This window comes from Fusarium tjaetaba (assembly GCF_013396195.1).
Source record: "Fusarium tjaetaba strain NRRL 66243 chromosome Unknown NRRL66243_c0000163, whole genome shotgun sequence".
Taxonomy (NCBI): Eukaryota; Fungi; Ascomycota; class Sordariomycetes; order Hypocreales; family Nectriaceae; genus Fusarium; species Fusarium tjaetaba.
In genome coordinates this window covers 92,766-109,829 of record NW_023501359.1, presented here as the reverse complement: position 1 = coordinate 109,829, position 17,064 = coordinate 92,766, and the positions used below count along the sequence as shown (strand labels likewise).

Here is a 17,064-nt window from a genome sequence, read left to right as displayed (position 1 = left end):
GCATATTGAAAACATGCCGGCATTTTGTACCTATTTTGCCTAAATTCCGCTGTCAGTGCCCAACAGGCAAATCTGGCATATCAGACAACATATGATGAAACAACCACAAAAGCTCTCACGATATTTTGGGTAAAATAGCCCAGGAACAAAAATACGCCACAATTGAATGGGCAGAACCTATTACCGGCGGCTATTTTGAGCCGTCGCACCGTGTCATCGACTTATCTTTCTTCAACTGAGAACATACACACCATGCCGAGGTGCTTGGCTTGGCTTTCTAACTTGATCATCTGGTGTGGAACTCAACCCGGGTAATTGCGTGGCCTGACTGGATAAATGAATCAACTGAGATGAGCCTCAAGTCGCATTCACAAGTCAACGCGGGGTCAATTATCCATATCATATTATAATTCTCGTTCAAATATTAAAAGGCAGTCCTCTCTCAGCTACTGCAAGTCATCACCTCCACCCAAACAACACATTACATCTCATAAAGTCATACATCATGGCGCCTCTCATCACCAACGTCTACAGCGCCGACCCTTCGGCGCATGTCTTTAATGGCAAGATCTACGTCTATCCTTCTCACGATCGTGAGACCGATATCAAATTCAACGACAATGGTGATCAGTACGACATGGCCGACTACCATGTCTTCAGCACTGAGAGCCTCGACCCACCAGCTGAGGTCGTCGACCACGGTGTTGTTCTAAAGACAGAAGACATCCCCTGGGTTTCCAAGCAACTCTGGGCTCCGGATGCCGCTGAGAAGAACGGCAAATTCTACCTCTACTTCCCCGCCAGAGATAAGCAGGGAATCTTCCGCATCGGCGTTGCTGTCGGTGACAAGCCTGAGGGACCTTTCACTCCCGACCCAGAGCCCATCAAGGGAAGCTACAGTATTGACCCTGCAAGTTTCGTGGATGAGGATGGCCAAGCGTACCTTTACTTCGGAGGTCTCTGGGGTGGCCAGTTGCAATGCTACCAGAAGGGCAATGATATCTTTGACCCCGAGTGGCAGGGTCCTAAGGAGGTCAGCGGCGAGGGTGTTCCCGCCCAAGGACCAAGAGTAGCCAAGCTCACTGAGGACATGCATCAATTCGCCGATGAAGTCAAGGAGATCCAGATCCTCGATCCTGAGTCTGGTAAGCCCATTCTGGGAGATGACCATGACCGACGTTTCTTTGAGGCTGCGTGGATGCACAAGAGGAATGGAAAGTACTACTTCTCGTACTCAACAGGCGATACACACTTCCTGTGCTTCGCTACTGGAGACAGCCCATACGGGCCTTTCACTTACGGTGGACGTATCCTGGAGCCTGTGCTGGGATGGACGACACATCACTCCATTGTTGAGTTCAAGGGCAAGACATATCTCTTCTACCACGACTGCGAGTTGAGCAAGGGTGTGGATCACTTGAGATCTGTCAAGGCCAAGGAGATCTTCTATGACGATGATGGCAAGATCATCACCACTACAGCTGATTAGATATCCGCGGTGTTGCACATATGAGTTAAAAAGATACAATTTGATGTAAATAGACCACATATATCCAAGTCATTCCGTCGTGAAACACTGCATATTGTTGTACACCTAAATCACAAAATCTCCGAATCATTCCGTATCGTAACTCATCAGCATAAAGTCCCACTTACACTTACACGACTCCAACACGAAGCTTGTTCAAGGCTTCCTCATATCTAGCTGGGTTATGATCAATCAGCATACTCGTTCCAAATCTTAGCTCTTTGAAGCGCTCCTCAACATCCTTGACATATTTCATCACAATTCTCTGGGCTGGCTTTCCAATATGATCTTCTTCGGGTAGCAAGAATGCATCTCGCCTCAAAACCCGTTGTGTCTCGATGGTGAAAACCTCTCCAGGTGGCACAAGCTTACGGTTCGTCATACCAGATCTGAGGCCTTGCAACACTGAATGACCCCATTTGGAGGAGTCTCCAGATGGGACAGAGGGCAAACCTCCGTACCACTTGTCTGCCACACCAGTCTGGAAGGCCTGCCATATGCGTTGACGTATCTCCGCCTTGGCTTGTTGTTGGTCATTCTTGAATGCGAGTGCAACTGCCTGAAAGTCGTGCAGAACTCCCAGTGACAAATATGGAACGATGTCGTTCCCATGAACCACGGTTGTGATGAGACCACGAGTTCTCTTGCGTAGAGACGCTGACATAGTGCTGGGAGGCCCATACGCATACACGTGTATAGGACGTCGTGGTGGTAACGTAGAATGAACAGGCAAAAGCCCATCGGATAGTTCATCACCAACAGTCCTTTCTGGTCCCTCAATGGCAGTCACGAAGCCAGTGCCTGTTGGGTTTGGTTCAGAAAGCATCACTCCCAGCAATGCCGTCACTGCGCCGCCCAGGGAATGGCCACAGAGGACAAGCCCATAATCTGGGAATTCGAGCAATGCCTCTCGGAGAGTGAACAGCACCCGTCGATCGCCACCGTATAGGAGACGACGAGCTGAGGCATGGACACCTTTGTGTACCTTGTGGCCTCGACCACGCCAAGTCAAAACATCATAATCACATGTCATATCTGCCAAAACATCCTCAAAACCTAGTGTACCTCGACAAGCAAGCACGACTGCTTTAGCATCATGGTCCAGGGAGATGTAGTGCACCAAAGGAACGCCAGTCCCAGTTGAACCACTGGAGTCCGTCCCTCCTTGTGGATCAACAATAGAGGCAAGAAGAACGCTGTGGGTGTCTGATTCAGTATGATGGACAAAGTGTCTGACATCTGTGTGGGTGCTATCCCAAGCTCTTAATAGGGGCATATCTTTGGAAATGCCCATGAACTTGAGAAACGCGGAACCATACGACGCAGACGAGAACCTCATATACCTCGTGATGTTTCGGAGTACATGTGCTTGAGGGAATATCCCGTTTACCGTACCATCACGTCGAAGACCCCCAAGGGCATCTGATGCTGTGTATGCGCTCTTTTGATGGTAGTATGAAAGGACTAGTGATGATTGTGAATCATTGGATGCCATGCTCCAAAGACTTGGGCTCCTACGAAGAACCCTGCGGTGACCGGTAGACATTGGAGGAGGTGCAAGCAGACCATCATTCTGGGCTTGCTGAACCCAAGACGAATCAAATGCGGCACCACTCAGTGAAACACTCGGAGAGTGGGTTGGGGTGCCATATCCCGAATGGATGGAGTAGGTATCTGTTTGAGATATCATAGAATCTCGACGACGTTCGTGAACGGAGACATAGCTAGCACGAGAAGGGTTGCGTGGTATAAGCTCCGCCTTTTCAATGCGCTTTTGATCCAAGGAAGAGCGGGGACTATGCATTGGTTTGTTGCCAGTCTTACTAACAGTCGATATTCGTGACTGTGGACGAGGTCTGCTCTCTGGTGGCGGCGAATCCTTGTTCCAGATGTTTGAGATTGACTGACTTCCTTCTCGAAGAGCCTGTCTAAGACCAGTTTTCTTCTCGCTTGTTTGGCTCGTCGTCGAAGAGTCCGACTTCCTTTTGGGCAACACTCTTCTGGGAGCTGTGGTGCTTTCTCGTGGGGAAGTGGTCTTATTGGCGGCTTGTGAAGAGTTGACAGGTGCGCGTGGTCTCTTCTGGTTTGCTTCGCGTTGTGGAGTCTTAATCTCTACTGGCGACGATGGTGGTGACGCGGAAGTTGGCCGTGTGAACTTCCCCTTTTCATCTCGTATTGCGCTTGCTCGAGGTTTTGGTATAGTTTGAGGAGAAGTTCGGGCTGTTTGATCGTTGGCGCTTTTGACGGGTCTTGAACGTTGCGGTGGAGGCGACTTGACTCCCGCTGTCCTCGTCTTCTTGGGCACTTGGGGAGGTACTTTGACTGGAACCTCGGGAGCCGGTTCCTCTTTTGAGACATCAATCACAGAGACAGGTATGTCCTGAGACCCCTGAAAGGAAATATCACCAGTCCTTGATCTCTCGAGCCTATAGACAACACGGTAGCTAGAGGCTTCGGGAGGGTCGCTTAGTATCTGGCTGGTACGGCGGCCTGCCTGATTACTCAATCCTTTGGTCTCAACAATCTCGGCACCCGGTAGTAAAGGTAAAGGGAATGGACGAGGTCCATCAACATCAATGGTGACTGTTTGTGTCGATGATACTGTGTTGGAAATGGAAACGGAAGTGTCGGGAGGGAGTTTCTTGACCATTTCATCCTTGAGCTGGTCGATGACAGCTTCCTCTTCTTTAAAAGATGCGGATTGAGAACCAATGACGGCTTCTTGGAGTTTGGTGGGACTTGTGTCTCGGGATGCTGAACTGGCCGGCCTCGTGAAGATAGGAGTTCGAGTAATACGATCTTGAATGTCAACACGCTCACCATCATTTAATACGACGACGTCCCATATTATCTCTTCAGAATCCTGTCGTCGTTTTTCCTCTTCGACCATCTTCCAGGACCACCTTTGTAGGTATGCCAAAGCACATAAGCCAAGCACAAGATCCATCATACCAACAGTGTCCCCATGAATGCCGGTGGTGGGATCGTGGAACTCCCGTCTGATTAGTGTGATGATACTCGCGATGGCTCGAGAGGAATCAGTCGACCCGAAGATCTGATCGAGCGAAGATAGAAGTAGTTGTGATATCCCTGAAGCCATCGAGAAAGTTGTACTCGTGAAGTGAAAACCTGCACTTGTCCAGAAGACGGCCTGGGACATGGCATGGTGAAGATGCTCGAAACTTCGTTCGATGATGGATTCGGCTTCAGCGGTAGACATATCGCTCTGTGATCGTGAGAGTGTCTCTCTTCCTGCTTGCGATAAAACAGTTTCGACCATGCTACGAGCAAGTTCCAGGGAGGATAGCGTGGTTACCTTTGCAGCACTTAGACCGTAAGATCCGGCCCTGGAACTGAGGCGAATCGCGAGACATGTTGAGCGTGTTGCAAGACTAACGGCTTGAGCGACTGGAGAGGGGAGTAGTGTTCGACCTGGTTGCGGAGGAAGATCCTCGGCTGATATGATGCTTGAGTTATCCATGGCGGAGTGGTTGTCATTGAAGCCCGATCGTGATGGTGTTGAGGGGCGAAAGAAGAGTGGGTATGACGGGATAGTTGTAGTTCAACGACACTAGCATAGACGTTAAATGTTCGCTCATAGAAAAGAATAACGAACAAGAGGCCTGAGTGTTACTGGCTTGTTTCGAGACGAGGTTTGAGCGAAGTTTGAGTAGTTCAGCTCTAGCGTCGTGAATCCCAACACACTTAACAGACCGAAGGGTGGCCACGAGTAACACCAATTACATGGTCGGAATGTAAATAAGAACGTGACAAAGAACGAATGGCATGTCGCTTGTGAATTTGGTTGGACGACATGGAATAATACAGGGAATAAGACAGACACAGAGACACAAGAGACACATCAAGAGATGACGAGATGTGAAACAGATTTGCATGTGATTGCATGATAAAGGAGCCTGTACCTGCCAAGACCCGACTTTGATGCTTGACAACTCATCAATTTAAATCCTTGTTCTTTTAGTGTTAGTGTCTAATCGCGCTGATATAATTCGTCTTGGAAATTGAGTTTTGTACCTGATCAGACCTTGACGTTGCAGCGCTATCATAAATAGTGTCGAGAATGTTCCGAGTTTTGGGAAGCTTCTGATACCGGTTATCAGGGTCTAGATGCCATCCCATCCATTCCAATTTCGAGTGTCTAAAACATTCAATCTCGTTGACACAACCCTTCAAACCTTGGATGATATAGAGATTACCTTAGTACTAAGTTGATGACAAAATAACTTCCGCCTGGTATTGGAAGCTTACAATGCCAATGCCAGTGAGCAAAGGGAGCATGCTACTGGTAGGTACCCTACAGTCGAGGCCGGGCACGTTTGAATATCGTGGGCGCCTTAGATGTTAGGCCCACACATAGTTTACCTGGCCTATCTACCTAGCCACAGCACGAGCCACAGTAGAAACCACAATGCTATTCTCCACGAAAATCTGCTTATAACTCGTCCTAGTTGATAGAAGCTGGACACTATTTTCAACACGGATGAGATATACAACCACATAGGAGCGGTAGTGGCATCGATGGCAGCAGTCGCAGATTATGATACAAGGATCAGTTCAGACTCTGCTTACTCCGAAGCCTGGTTCCGCTTCCTCTGGCGATGGCGTCTCCATGGCTTGTGATCTAACAACTTTCCCAGATATCCCTTTTCAATACCGTGGGCAGTGATTGTAAATGCGAAGGCTTGCTGTTGTAGAGTGCCAGTATCATCCATCAGCCAAGTATGAATCTCAACCGGCTGGCATAGGCTAAGCACCTGCTTGGAAACGATGATTGAGGGTTCATTGCCGCACTCCTCGCACTTGTCGTCCATTTCAGTAGCTACCTTAAATTCAGAGGAACTCAGAATGACTGCTCGATGGTGTATCTTGTCGCAGAGCGGATCCTATGTATAATCAGAAGTTTGTCCAGGAAGTTATATCAGATTGACACTTACGCAGGAAGACCATGTGTGTACCACAAGCTCAACTTCGCAGAGTGAGAGGCCATTTGCTCAAAGTTCTTGTCATTTAGCAACTCCACGTCTAGCTTATAGCCTAATTTTCCGTAGACCGCCGCTGTCATACATTCTTGATAGCAACCCCAGGGCTCGACTTTGGCTCCCGGTATGTTCAAGCAACTGGCAATATTGTTGACGTGCAACATTGACGATTCAACGCAAGGGGGATCTGGGCAACGCGGGAGAGGGCGTCGGTGATTGGGAAACTTGGTTTCAAGGCGAGTTTCCAAACTCACAAGAGCTTCAGCCGTGAGTTCCAACGAGGCATCAGAAGCCAGCTCGACTGCGATACCAAGGGCCTCAGAACAGCGGAAGATGATATTTTGAGTCGCGGAGGCGAGACCAAATTCCACATATCCAGTAATATCGAGATAGGAGGGACCCTGGATACAATACGCCTTCAAACAAATAGCCCGGAGGAAGACAGTAGGCTCATCCGCCATGGTGATTATCTCGGTTTGGGAGGTGAAAGATCTGCTCCCAGAGGACTATTAATCCTGCAATAAAATAGATTCAGCCCAGTATCAGAGGATGCGGACAACTGGTCACCGGGGGTGCCGCATTCTTACCGTAGATCATGTTGTCTACGCTAATGCAGTCTTGCAGGGAGGGATCCGGAAGGAGAGCGAGAGTAAAACTATTGCCCTGTGACCTATTTGCTCTGCGAATAGCTCCCAACCTGACAAGGTTACCGAATGCCCGGCGTATCCTAGTAATTGCGTAGACGGCGCCGAACTAATGCAAACCAGATGCTTCAAGTTATAGCGTTTTATAACTACAAGGACCAAATTGCATAAATATCTTACTCAGGCACCTGTTTTCTACAGCCAGAGAGAGCTTCAACAGTATTTCCACGCAAATCTATTCTCGAATATGTGGATATCAGCATGCAAGTCCTCCAGTGCCACTTATTCTTAACTACTTCTATGTGTTCAACTGCTAATCCTATCACAAGCGACGATACGCATGTGGCCACCCACTCATCGAGGTTATTGGTTGGTGCGAGACCTATAGGACCTCAGAAAAACCTGGCAGGCGAAGCCAACAAATGAATGGTTCCAGCTCAAAGGTCTATGCAGTAAGTCTCACAAAATGTATCACCAAACAGGCCATTCTCATACCAATTTCAGGCACTTGCAAAGAAAAACAGCACAATGAGAGTTCGGCCACTCCATGGGCACCCCAAAACTACGACATTCACCGACATTAGGAAAGATCAAAGTGTATGGAGGGCAGTGTACTGAAAACTGGATTATGCATGCACAGTAGATAGATGACGGCGAACCAGTGAACATAAGATGCAGGGAGGTACTGTTCGACAAATAGACTTCAGAGTCTGCTGCATATCCCTAGCTGCCATGGACCATGTATCTAGTCTACGCTAATGCAGTCTTTCAGGTGGGGATCTTGGAGGCGAAGGGTGTGAACCAGGGGTGCGTGGTAATGGGGCGTGTAAGTGAGTGATCTCACTTGATTCCAAGGCCTCAACGGATCTGCTTCTCAGATTTCCAGCTGCACATGGACAAGACGGGAAAAGAGTAACACGGTGACTGAAGAAGAGGCCGTTGTTCAAGTCCGGTTCGAATGTCACATATACCAGACGTCCCCCACTCAAGTTCGTCCCTCTTCTCCTGCTTCTTCGCATTCTCCTCCCCACCAATCTATAAGCTTGTATATTTCAACAAAATGACTGCTCTATGTAACAGCCCAGTAGCTGGAAACCAAAAGGTGCGTCCGCCGTCCAAAGCGAAGCTTGAGCATTGACTGAGACAAACATGATAGGATGCAACAGCCAATGACGATGACTTCTTACATAGGCTCGTCATACCGCTCACTTGTTTTGAATCTGCCTCATCACCTGACCGTTTGAGCCCCAAGAAGCTATGCGAAGAAGCAAAAGAAAATGGGCCGCGTTGGCTTATTGAATACTTTTGCGAAAGTCTTTGCAAACGATATTCGAAGCAGATTTCCGGAGCTCAACTCCTCCACGAACTAAAGAAATCCCCTCGCAAAGCTCTTGAGGCTTTGCACAAGGTGGTCAAGACCTCAAAGGGCCATGAGCTTTATTGGCTGCGTCTACGTCCTGTCGATGGAGATGAAACTTTGGAACTATCAGCAGATCAACTGCTCGAGAATCTCATCTCAATTGGGCATCGTACAGGAAAGCTTGGTTATTGTTATGCAGTTTACGAGGACGCGTCCCCGTGCATCTCGCACTACTTCAAGCTTGTCAATTGGTTGAAATGGCAAAAGGAGACTGATGACATGCTAGATTTCACGATTCAGGACTGCCAAATGTTCGGTAAAGAGTACTACTTATCCCGACGTCCTTCATCTTCATCTTCATGTACTTCCGCCGATTCCACGCAGGCATTGAATCCTACACTGGACACAACGTTGCAACTGGCTTGCGTCCCGGCTCTACCACCAGGACTCGAATCCTTCGAAGCGGTGCAAGAACCGGAAGATATCATACCTGATTCCAAGGAAAAGAGAGAGGTGCGTCTGTCATAACCCGCGATCTATGCAAGACTTAAGACGATATAGGACACGGCCGAACGTTCTAGTGTTGGCGACTCGAGCTTGAACGATCGAACGCATAAAGAAAGAGAATGCCTGTGCTTCATTTCCTGGGACCTCATGCTCAAACTACTCATGGTGTATGTTACTTTCATATACATCCTGTCACCAGACGACGCAGACCCCCAGAAACTTTTCGAAGAAGCCAAAAATTACGAGCCTTGTCAGATCCTCGAACGGCTTTACAAACGTGGTTTCCAACTCACAATTGGAGGTGGACACTTACGCGCCGCTCTAGAAATGGTTGACGACAAAGTCAAACAATATCTTGCTGGTTTTGAATATCTACGAGTGACAGCTCGAACTCCCGATGGCATTGAACTTACTAGGTTGCTACCCGCCTATGAAATTGGCCCTGTTGAAGCCGTGGCGAAAGTCGAAGAGGTCATTTCTGCAATCTACAATGGAGTCACTCTAGCGAAGTGTCGTTGCTTCTATGCAGTTGATGCAGATCGGTCTCCCTTCTCCCACGTCCGTGTCAGAATTGCCATGACGGTCGATTATTGGAATTTCGTTTGGCCTGATAGCCATACGGCCGGTTCAGAGGCTGTCAAACCCGAGGCGGATCTTAAACTCGCCGAGAAAAAGAATGAGGTACGTTTAAGGCCCGAACCGAAACCTGGCAATGCTAATACGCATTTCACGCAGGATGCAGTTAGCCCAGAGGGTTCAATTCATGTTGAGCACAAGGAGAAACTCGTGGCGAGATTTGAGGAGCTCACGACTGAGGAGCATCGCGACGTGCTCGACCGGGAAATTTTAGAAGCTGAAGACACTGCAAGAGAGAGCTTTTCTCTTGAGCACAGTCATATGGCCAGTATGGTTGACGAGGATGAGGAAGAACATGGATTCACAATGATCTCTCGGATTTAATATGCCTTATTCATCGTTTCAACTCCATTCTCTCTCTACCTGGTTATAATCGATTTCTCAAGCTTAAACCATCTAACGCTAATATTGGTTTCGAATATGCTCCTTGATCTCTGCCCATAGCTTCACTGGATCCTGGCTTGTAATCTCATGCGTCGGGAACTTTCCCCAAGGCAGTAAATCCCCCTCGTTAGTAGTCCTATGATGTATGATGCCCGATAGGGTGAGTACTTTGTCTCCATGTTCATCCAACGTTTCATCCTCCTTGTCCCCATCCTCCTTCCAGAACTTTCTCACAGTAGGGTTCAAATGCACTTCAATTCGTCCATTATAAAAGGGAATAGGAAAATTTTTCCCAATGGTAGCTAGGCCCATGATTAATGGAGGGGAGAGAAAGACTCCATATTGACGGACTGCTGGTGGTAGAGAAGGAAGTCCGGCTAGAGGCCTTTTAAATGGTTGAAGTGATGTCTTGAATGGAAGAAGTGATTTGGGGGGATATCTAAAGCTTGATGGAAAATGGGAATCTGACTGATGGTGGCGATGACGAGACTGCGGCTCGAGCGAATGACAGCGCCTATCTGGAGTCCTTCCTCGACTGCATCTTGTGGGCTGACACGGCCTGGGGAGAAACGGCGGTGTACAGTGATACACAAGGCCAAGGCAGATACAACGGCGAGGATCGAGAGCCCGACAACCGTCTCAGTGATAGGCATTGTTCTTGTGTGACTGGCTTGGCCTGCGCCTTGGTGGAGGGTTTGGGATGCACCACGGCCAAAGGGATCTGGCTTTTCAGGGGGAGAACACACGAACCTGAGAGACACTTGGGGGAAACCGGTCGATGAGGCCGGCCATACTATACTGTTGTCTTGCTGAGGTGCACATTGCTATAAGTACTTGGTCGGTGTCTGGATGTTAGTCAACCAGATTGTTCCAGGACGGTTGTCGAGAGTTTGAGCTATTGTGAATACAGTATAGCGCAAGATAGTCTTGTTGACCACTTTTGGAAGAGCACCCACATCTTGAACTTCAGAGACTCTATGCACCCCCCCTCCCCGGCCCACGTCCATCTCAAGCTAGCCGTTTGGAGTAAGCAGGACCAAAGCACGCTACTAAGTCAGAGCCCTGACAGAACATCCATTATACAAGCAAGTGTCCCTTTTTCTCGCCTTATCAAAACCACGCTCAGACAAGCCATAATGAATCAGCGTCGTTATGAGCAACCATCATCATCAAACAGCGGGCCAGAAGGCCTTTCCGATATTGCATCAGGTGGCCCCCCTGTACCATCCATGATCGTATTCGAGGTGAGAAAAGAGGATACGGCTCGGGCAGAACAATTGCCTCAACACTTTACTTCTTTGATCAAAGACCTGTCTCGGGAGGATGGCCAGCTCAGAGCTCGCAGGAGGCTACGGGGGCTCGACAATCCCAGGGATGTCCACCGACAATTGTCAAAGCTTGAGAAAATCGACCTGATCCAATGGCCATCCCAACATTCCGCCTTGGTCCCTTGGCAGCAACTAGTTATTATCGCTGCTACTATAGTTGACAAACATCTTGGTCACCAAGAGATTGCTGTATCAACAATCACTCGGCTTCATGGGAAAAAGGTATCTCAAGATCTGATTAATAAGGATGAACGGGCGGTACGCGAAATAATCCAGTTGATAGACCATCTGTATTTACAATGGGAGGACCTTGCTCTCGAGCTTCTCATGCTTCTAGGTAAGAAGAATTCACTTTTCAGTCCTTTTTTTGCCTCTTCTTATCCAAAAACAGACACCCCACTGTATATTCTTCGTGCCCAAAGCGCCAGGAAATATAGGATGTTCAAGAAGAAGCTTCAAGAACACACGCCTTCCCCTAAAATCAGAAGCTCATTAAAACTATATACTCCTTTTCTAGTTCTTCTGCTGCGGCCAAAGTATAAGCTATCAGATATTCAAGATGCTTTGGAGACAACTATTCTCAACCAAGATGCTTGCGATATCTTCTGGGAGACATCCCATGGGCTTCCCCTGGGATACGACCCAATTAGAGATGCATGGACTGAACCTAGGCCATTACCATCAACTGACCTTGATTTGTCAGAATTTATCGACTACAAACGGAACTACCCTGCCAAAGTCAATACACCAATTTCTGGCTTCAAGGCATTTGAAACATCGCTTGATTTGCAACGGGAGGTAGCATACGTCAACCAAAACCAGTCGGGATATTCACCTACAAATGACTATATTTTCTCTTATGAATGGGATGAGGGCATCCATGGACGCGCGATGCAGCAGGTGTTGCACGACTTGGTGAGTTACATGCCTAAGTGCCGTCAACCTTACTAACCGAGAAGGCAAAATCCGAATTCATCCAAGCTGAAGAGACGTACGTCCAGAAGCTCTCTATCTCAGTCGCATCATCAAGCATCTATGTCCCGAAAGGTCACCTCCAGATCATAGTTCCAGTAGAGGCATCACAAGAGCCAGTTTCAGTCAGTAGTAATGGGTCTAGTACCACAGTTGAATGGAGGACGCAAACTGGGTATATACTAGATCAAAACACAAGACTATTACCGCCGGGGACGATCAAGTATATTTCTCTATTAGTTGTACTTTGAACATACAGTTTCATGCTTCAAGTCTTCTTAATTCTCACCACATCTTCCTTCACCCCTACAATCTGATCAGCAGCAATCGGCCCTGGTCTTGGGGCAGTGGCAACTGTACGCTGGCGGTTAGACTGGGCAATTCTCAGAGTCAGTGTAATATATACCTGGAGTACTGCCACCTTGCTGCGGCATCTTGTTTCCGCTGGTATCTTGTTCCGCTTGAGTGGAAGAGGTGTCTGGCATGTTGTAACTGTTTGGTGTCCAGGACCATCGATAGTCGGTCACTTCAAAGCAGAGGAAGCATGACAACCTATATATCACCCTTTGTTTTCTCTTCTCGATCAAAAGAAGGCTCGTCTTTGATGTGCTTTGATCGTTGGTTTTGGCCATGCACCTCGACCTCAGCCCTGATGCAACTCAGCACCACCAGCTTAGGCTGCATAACAGGCTACTTAGCCTACAGTACTATTCTCTACCCTCGTATACTTACCCGTTCTCAAGGAATTGCCCTGCTACATCGTCAAGAATGGTAGGTTTACAGGCCCCTATGATTCAGGTCCATGTTAAGCTGTGTTTACATGCTCGATTACGATAGCGTTCCTCAAGGCCGATTCAGCTTCCTCATCTAGTTGGAAGAGAGTTACAGAGTTGTAGTGGAATGAAATACGTCTTTCGCGTCCTTGTTAACATCTTTTACATCTTGGCTGATATCTTTGGCTGCATATCTTGACTCGAGATAGTCTTACACGGCTGGGCCTCTGACTCTGCCACTTCTGGCAGACATTGTGGGCTGGACATTTTTGGCAGACATTCTTGGCTGCATATGTTAGCCACCATGATAGCTCCCGACCCTTGCCTCCCTATCTCATCTGCATCTGGCCATTCTCTGGCCCCGCCTGACATGCAGTACATATCGTGTTGTGAGACCTTTTTTTTAATTGGCCTGGCATACTTTGTCTGGGCGTTCTTGTCAGACATTCTTGTCTTGATATTCTTTTCACATCTTATTGTTATGGAAACCATTATTCCAACTCTCAAGGCGAACCCCCAAAGCCTAAGTCCTTCAGAAAGGAGCTCAGCGCTAGCTCAATGCCACGCAGCTATCCTCCAGATAGAGGCATCGGAGGTGCTAAACAGCGTCCACAATGCCGAGTCCACCCAGAAATTCAGCTCAAAATCCCTGCAGCGACTGAAAACGCTCCTCAGCAGCTTCATCAAGGGTGTTGCAAGCGAAAGGATCAGAGACCTTGAAGATTCGGACCCCGAGCTCGTTATTGTTTACGGCCTGTGTATGACGACCAGGGAAATCGACAGGATGAAGGACGAGTTGTGGAATGAGGTTAAAAGGCAAGCCCGTCTTGTCGCTTCACACCTAGCCCGATACCTCGCACTTAACGCTCAAATTGCGCACACTATAAACATCTCATCTAATACCAAGTTCCAAAAAGGTCAGCGTCCTGTAATAAGCTCCAGCTTGCTTGCGACTCTGCTAATCAAACTCAGCTTTTGAAAATCTACAGAAAGATCACAGCTTGTTCAACGCGATCCCCGCCATCATCATTGACCAACAAGGATACTTCCACTATATCGCCCCTCAGATCCCTCAGTTATAGCATTTGGCTAAACTGGCAATTACTGGTAGGGTAGCCCTATACTTGCCAGAGCTCGAGTTAGATGGACGTCTTCGGATTACCACTGGGTGGGATCCGGACTTCCTGGACGGGCTCTTTGTGTGTCCCAGTGGCATAATGACTGATGGGTTCGTGGCATATTCCAACAGAGCTCGTGTGGCACAGTACCTTGGAGAATACATTTCCAGCGCCATTGAAACCTCCCAAACACGGGCAATGGAGCTTCCGAATAGTCCGATAACGCAGTGCGTGAAGTGCCAGGCGTTTCCAGGCCAAGTCATTATTATTGATGTTATTCTTGGCAAGGCTGAATGTATGAATATCTGGAATGGAACCTCTGGGTTGGTGTACAATCGCCTGGCTCATTGAATTCAAGAGAATGGAACGTCTAAATTGGTGGGTGTCAGTCACATGTGATTTGCTACCTTACTGATTACAGACCCACCTACAGTACCTGCGGCCTGATAGTCAGCAGACACAAAACCCAATGCTAATTCCCTCCACATCACAACAGGAAAGCGACGCACTTATTCGACTACCTACATACCATACCTACTTACCTTACTGTCGCTTCCTGTTTAATTCCTACTCAATAGTCCCTGAAAGCCCAAAGGTGCCACGCGATAACTGTGACCCAAATATGGGCGCGAGACCAGTCGCCTCAGCTCATTTAGGCATCAACGCATCGCATCCGAGTATTTAACCCCGAGACACCCACCTGTCGCAGGGTACAAGTCGGGATTTCTTCGGCCACACACTCTTACATACAAAATGACAACGAAAGAAACAATCGTGAGTAAGCATGCAAACAAATCTGTATTGTTTCGCTACTTACCATTAGGACAATCTTTGGCGAGAAGGATTATCAGAAGGTTCAAATCTAAGTGACAAGGATAAAAAGTCCTATCATGGGTTTTCGGCTGGAACTTTCCAACGCTTTGAATGTGCTGCTGAGTGCATTATAGTATCGTTTAGGCGCGGGAATGAGGTAATTGTAAGGAAAACGCCGCCGGGACATATGAACTCAGTTCCAGACGATATTACAATTCTCGTGCATGGTGGAGATCAAGGCGGGAGAGCAAAAGCATGGTAGTTTGAGGAACAGTGTATCCGTACAAGCTTGGAAATAGGCCAGAGATATTGAAATATGAGGGAGCGGCTCCTCCAGCCTTGTGCATAATGCTTTTTAGCGTCAGGTATGACGGTGTGATTTGACCAAGCGAGCAGTACCGGTAGCCTGGGACCGCTGAATAAGGGTGTAAGTCGTTTGAGACGGCCTACGCAGAACAAATAGGCTGGAGATGAACAGATCCTTTGAGACGGCCATTGTTTACACGCAACAGTCATCTGAAAGGGAGATAGTTGAAGCTTGAGCATGGTGTCTTGACCAGTGGTTCGCTACGTGAAAAGTTGTATGGCAATTATTCTACTCGTGTCTCCAATATCAGGAAACAGTTAGCATGTGCCATCCCGGGATACTCTGTGTTCCAGAATGTATGTGAAAGAAACTCTGCAAATACAGAGTAGTCCACCCTACCTTACCTTGGTGGGAGTTGCGCTGCTAAGATCAGTATTCATAGACACCACTGACTCCTTGCACACACATACCTGGGACATACATCCCAACCATGTCCTCTTCTTCCAACCAGGGGCAAGTTCAGCCGCCACTTGGCTTAGTATCCGGGCAGATAGTCTATCTGCTCAAACAGACGAAAGTCCCCAAGCAGCCGGATTGACATCAATTGGTCAATCGTGAGTTGCATCACTACAGTCTCCATCAGACTAGCATCTTTTAGGGCCCCTTCTGACACTACTTCCTCGTTGCTGCTCGGTTTCCCAACGACCGACGACTTGCTTCAAGTTTAGAGCAGATATACCATGCCGAAGAGTGCCATGAATTTGTAAATGCTTATGCGAATAACTCTCCTTTCTCAACAGATTCAATTTGGACAACCGCTTACACGACCTCTTCTTTCTCACCGTTCACCCAAGAGCTTGCTCATATGCCGCCGTCCGAAGAAGCGGTTGCACCGCCAGCAATTTCTTGTAGCGCCCTCTCAGTCGAAAGCAGCGTCAATTCATACACGTAAAATACACTATCGATGCACTACTCATCGATCGAAAGTAGAAGGGGCCATGATAATCAATGGATCTGATCTTTACATCGAATGTAAGCTATCAGCGGCCACAGGAATGACACTGGCTACTCTTTCGTCTTTACTGCGTAGAGAGATATGTGAGGGCCAGATGCTGGGTTGTTGTTTGTAACAGCAATCTAGATAGCGTTACTAAAGTTTATGCAACAAACTCACCACGAGAGTTTACTTAGCGTTTCTATCCGAATGATATAGATAAGACAAAAACTTTCCATTCATCCGTATAAGTGAACCATGGAATGACTTTGCAACAGCTTCATCGACCTCCACCAACACCACAATCTTGGTCCCCAACTGATTTCCTCCCTTCCATCCAATCAAATACCTCGGTTCCGTGGTCTAGTTGGTTATGGCATCTCGTTAACACCGAGAAGGTCCCCGGTTCGATCCCGGGCGGAACCACACTTTTTGCTCTCTGGGCTTTACAAGTGTCGGGATCGCCTTGAGGCTGTGACTCGCTGACCCCTGAGCGATGATGGTAAATCGTCCCTGATATAGAACCAGTGGGGGGGCACTAAACACAAAAAGGTACGGGAAAGGTCAAGCCAAGCTCAGCTCAAGACTCCGCCCATTCTGTTCTGAAACGGAAAAAGACGAAACACTCCCAGATCTTACATCGATTGTATCTCAACATCTTCTATCTTCTTTTTGTGTATATCTCTCTTCAATTGCTCTG

At 47.9% G+C, this 17,064-nt stretch overlaps 5 protein-coding genes across 5 annotated transcripts; 3 read left to right on the top strand and 2 right to left on the bottom strand.

The window, feature by feature from the left end:
* Nucleotides 1–505: 505 nt before the first annotated feature.
* On the top strand, nucleotides 506–1,489 carry FTJAE_7923 (alpha-n-arabinofuranosidase alpha-L-arabinofuranosidase; the record flags this gene model as incomplete). The annotated part of the gene is made up of 1 exon (XM_037354687.1): nucleotides 506–1,489. One exon carries the CDS (start codon nucleotides 506–508, stop codon nucleotides 1,487–1,489), a length of 984 nt encoding a protein of 327 aa, XP_037205011.1.
* A 169-nt stretch (nucleotides 1,490–1,658) lies between these two features.
* Nucleotides 1,659–5,009, bottom strand: FTJAE_7922 (esterase lipase; the record flags this gene model as incomplete). The annotated part of the gene is made up of 1 exon (XM_037354686.1): nucleotides 1,659–5,009. One exon carries the CDS (start codon nucleotides 5,007–5,009, stop codon nucleotides 1,659–1,661), a length of 3,351 nt encoding a protein of 1,116 aa, XP_037205010.1.
* Nucleotides 5,010–6,389: 1,380 nt separating this feature from the next.
* On the bottom strand, nucleotides 6,390–6,989 carry FTJAE_7921 (uncharacterized protein; the record flags this gene model as incomplete). Its single annotated transcript, XM_037354685.1, has 2 exons — nucleotides 6,390–6,432; nucleotides 6,484–6,989. 2 exons carry the CDS (start codon nucleotides 6,987–6,989, stop codon nucleotides 6,390–6,392), a joined length of 549 nt encoding a protein of 182 aa, XP_037205009.1.
* A 1,243-nt stretch (nucleotides 6,990–8,232) lies between these two features.
* On the top strand, nucleotides 8,233–9,999 carry FTJAE_7920 (uncharacterized protein; the record flags this gene model as incomplete). The annotated part of the gene is made up of 4 exons (XM_037354684.1): nucleotides 8,233–8,274; nucleotides 8,329–9,045; nucleotides 9,094–9,720; nucleotides 9,775–9,999. The coding sequence occupies 4 exons, from the start codon at nucleotides 8,233–8,235 to the stop codon at nucleotides 9,997–9,999; spliced, it is 1,611 nt and encodes a 536-aa protein (XP_037205008.1).
* Nucleotides 10,000–11,195: 1,196 nt separating this feature from the next.
* FTJAE_7919 (uncharacterized protein) lies at nucleotides 11,196–14,214 on the top strand (the record flags this gene model as incomplete). The annotated part of the gene is made up of 7 exons (XM_037354682.1): nucleotides 11,196–11,724; nucleotides 11,905–12,302; nucleotides 12,347–12,484; nucleotides 12,619–12,715; nucleotides 13,065–13,130; nucleotides 13,702–14,049; nucleotides 14,105–14,214. The coding sequence occupies 7 exons, from the start codon at nucleotides 11,196–11,198 to the stop codon at nucleotides 14,212–14,214; spliced, it is 1,686 nt and encodes a 561-aa protein (XP_037205007.1).
* Nucleotides 14,215–17,064: the final 2,850 nt, after the last annotated feature.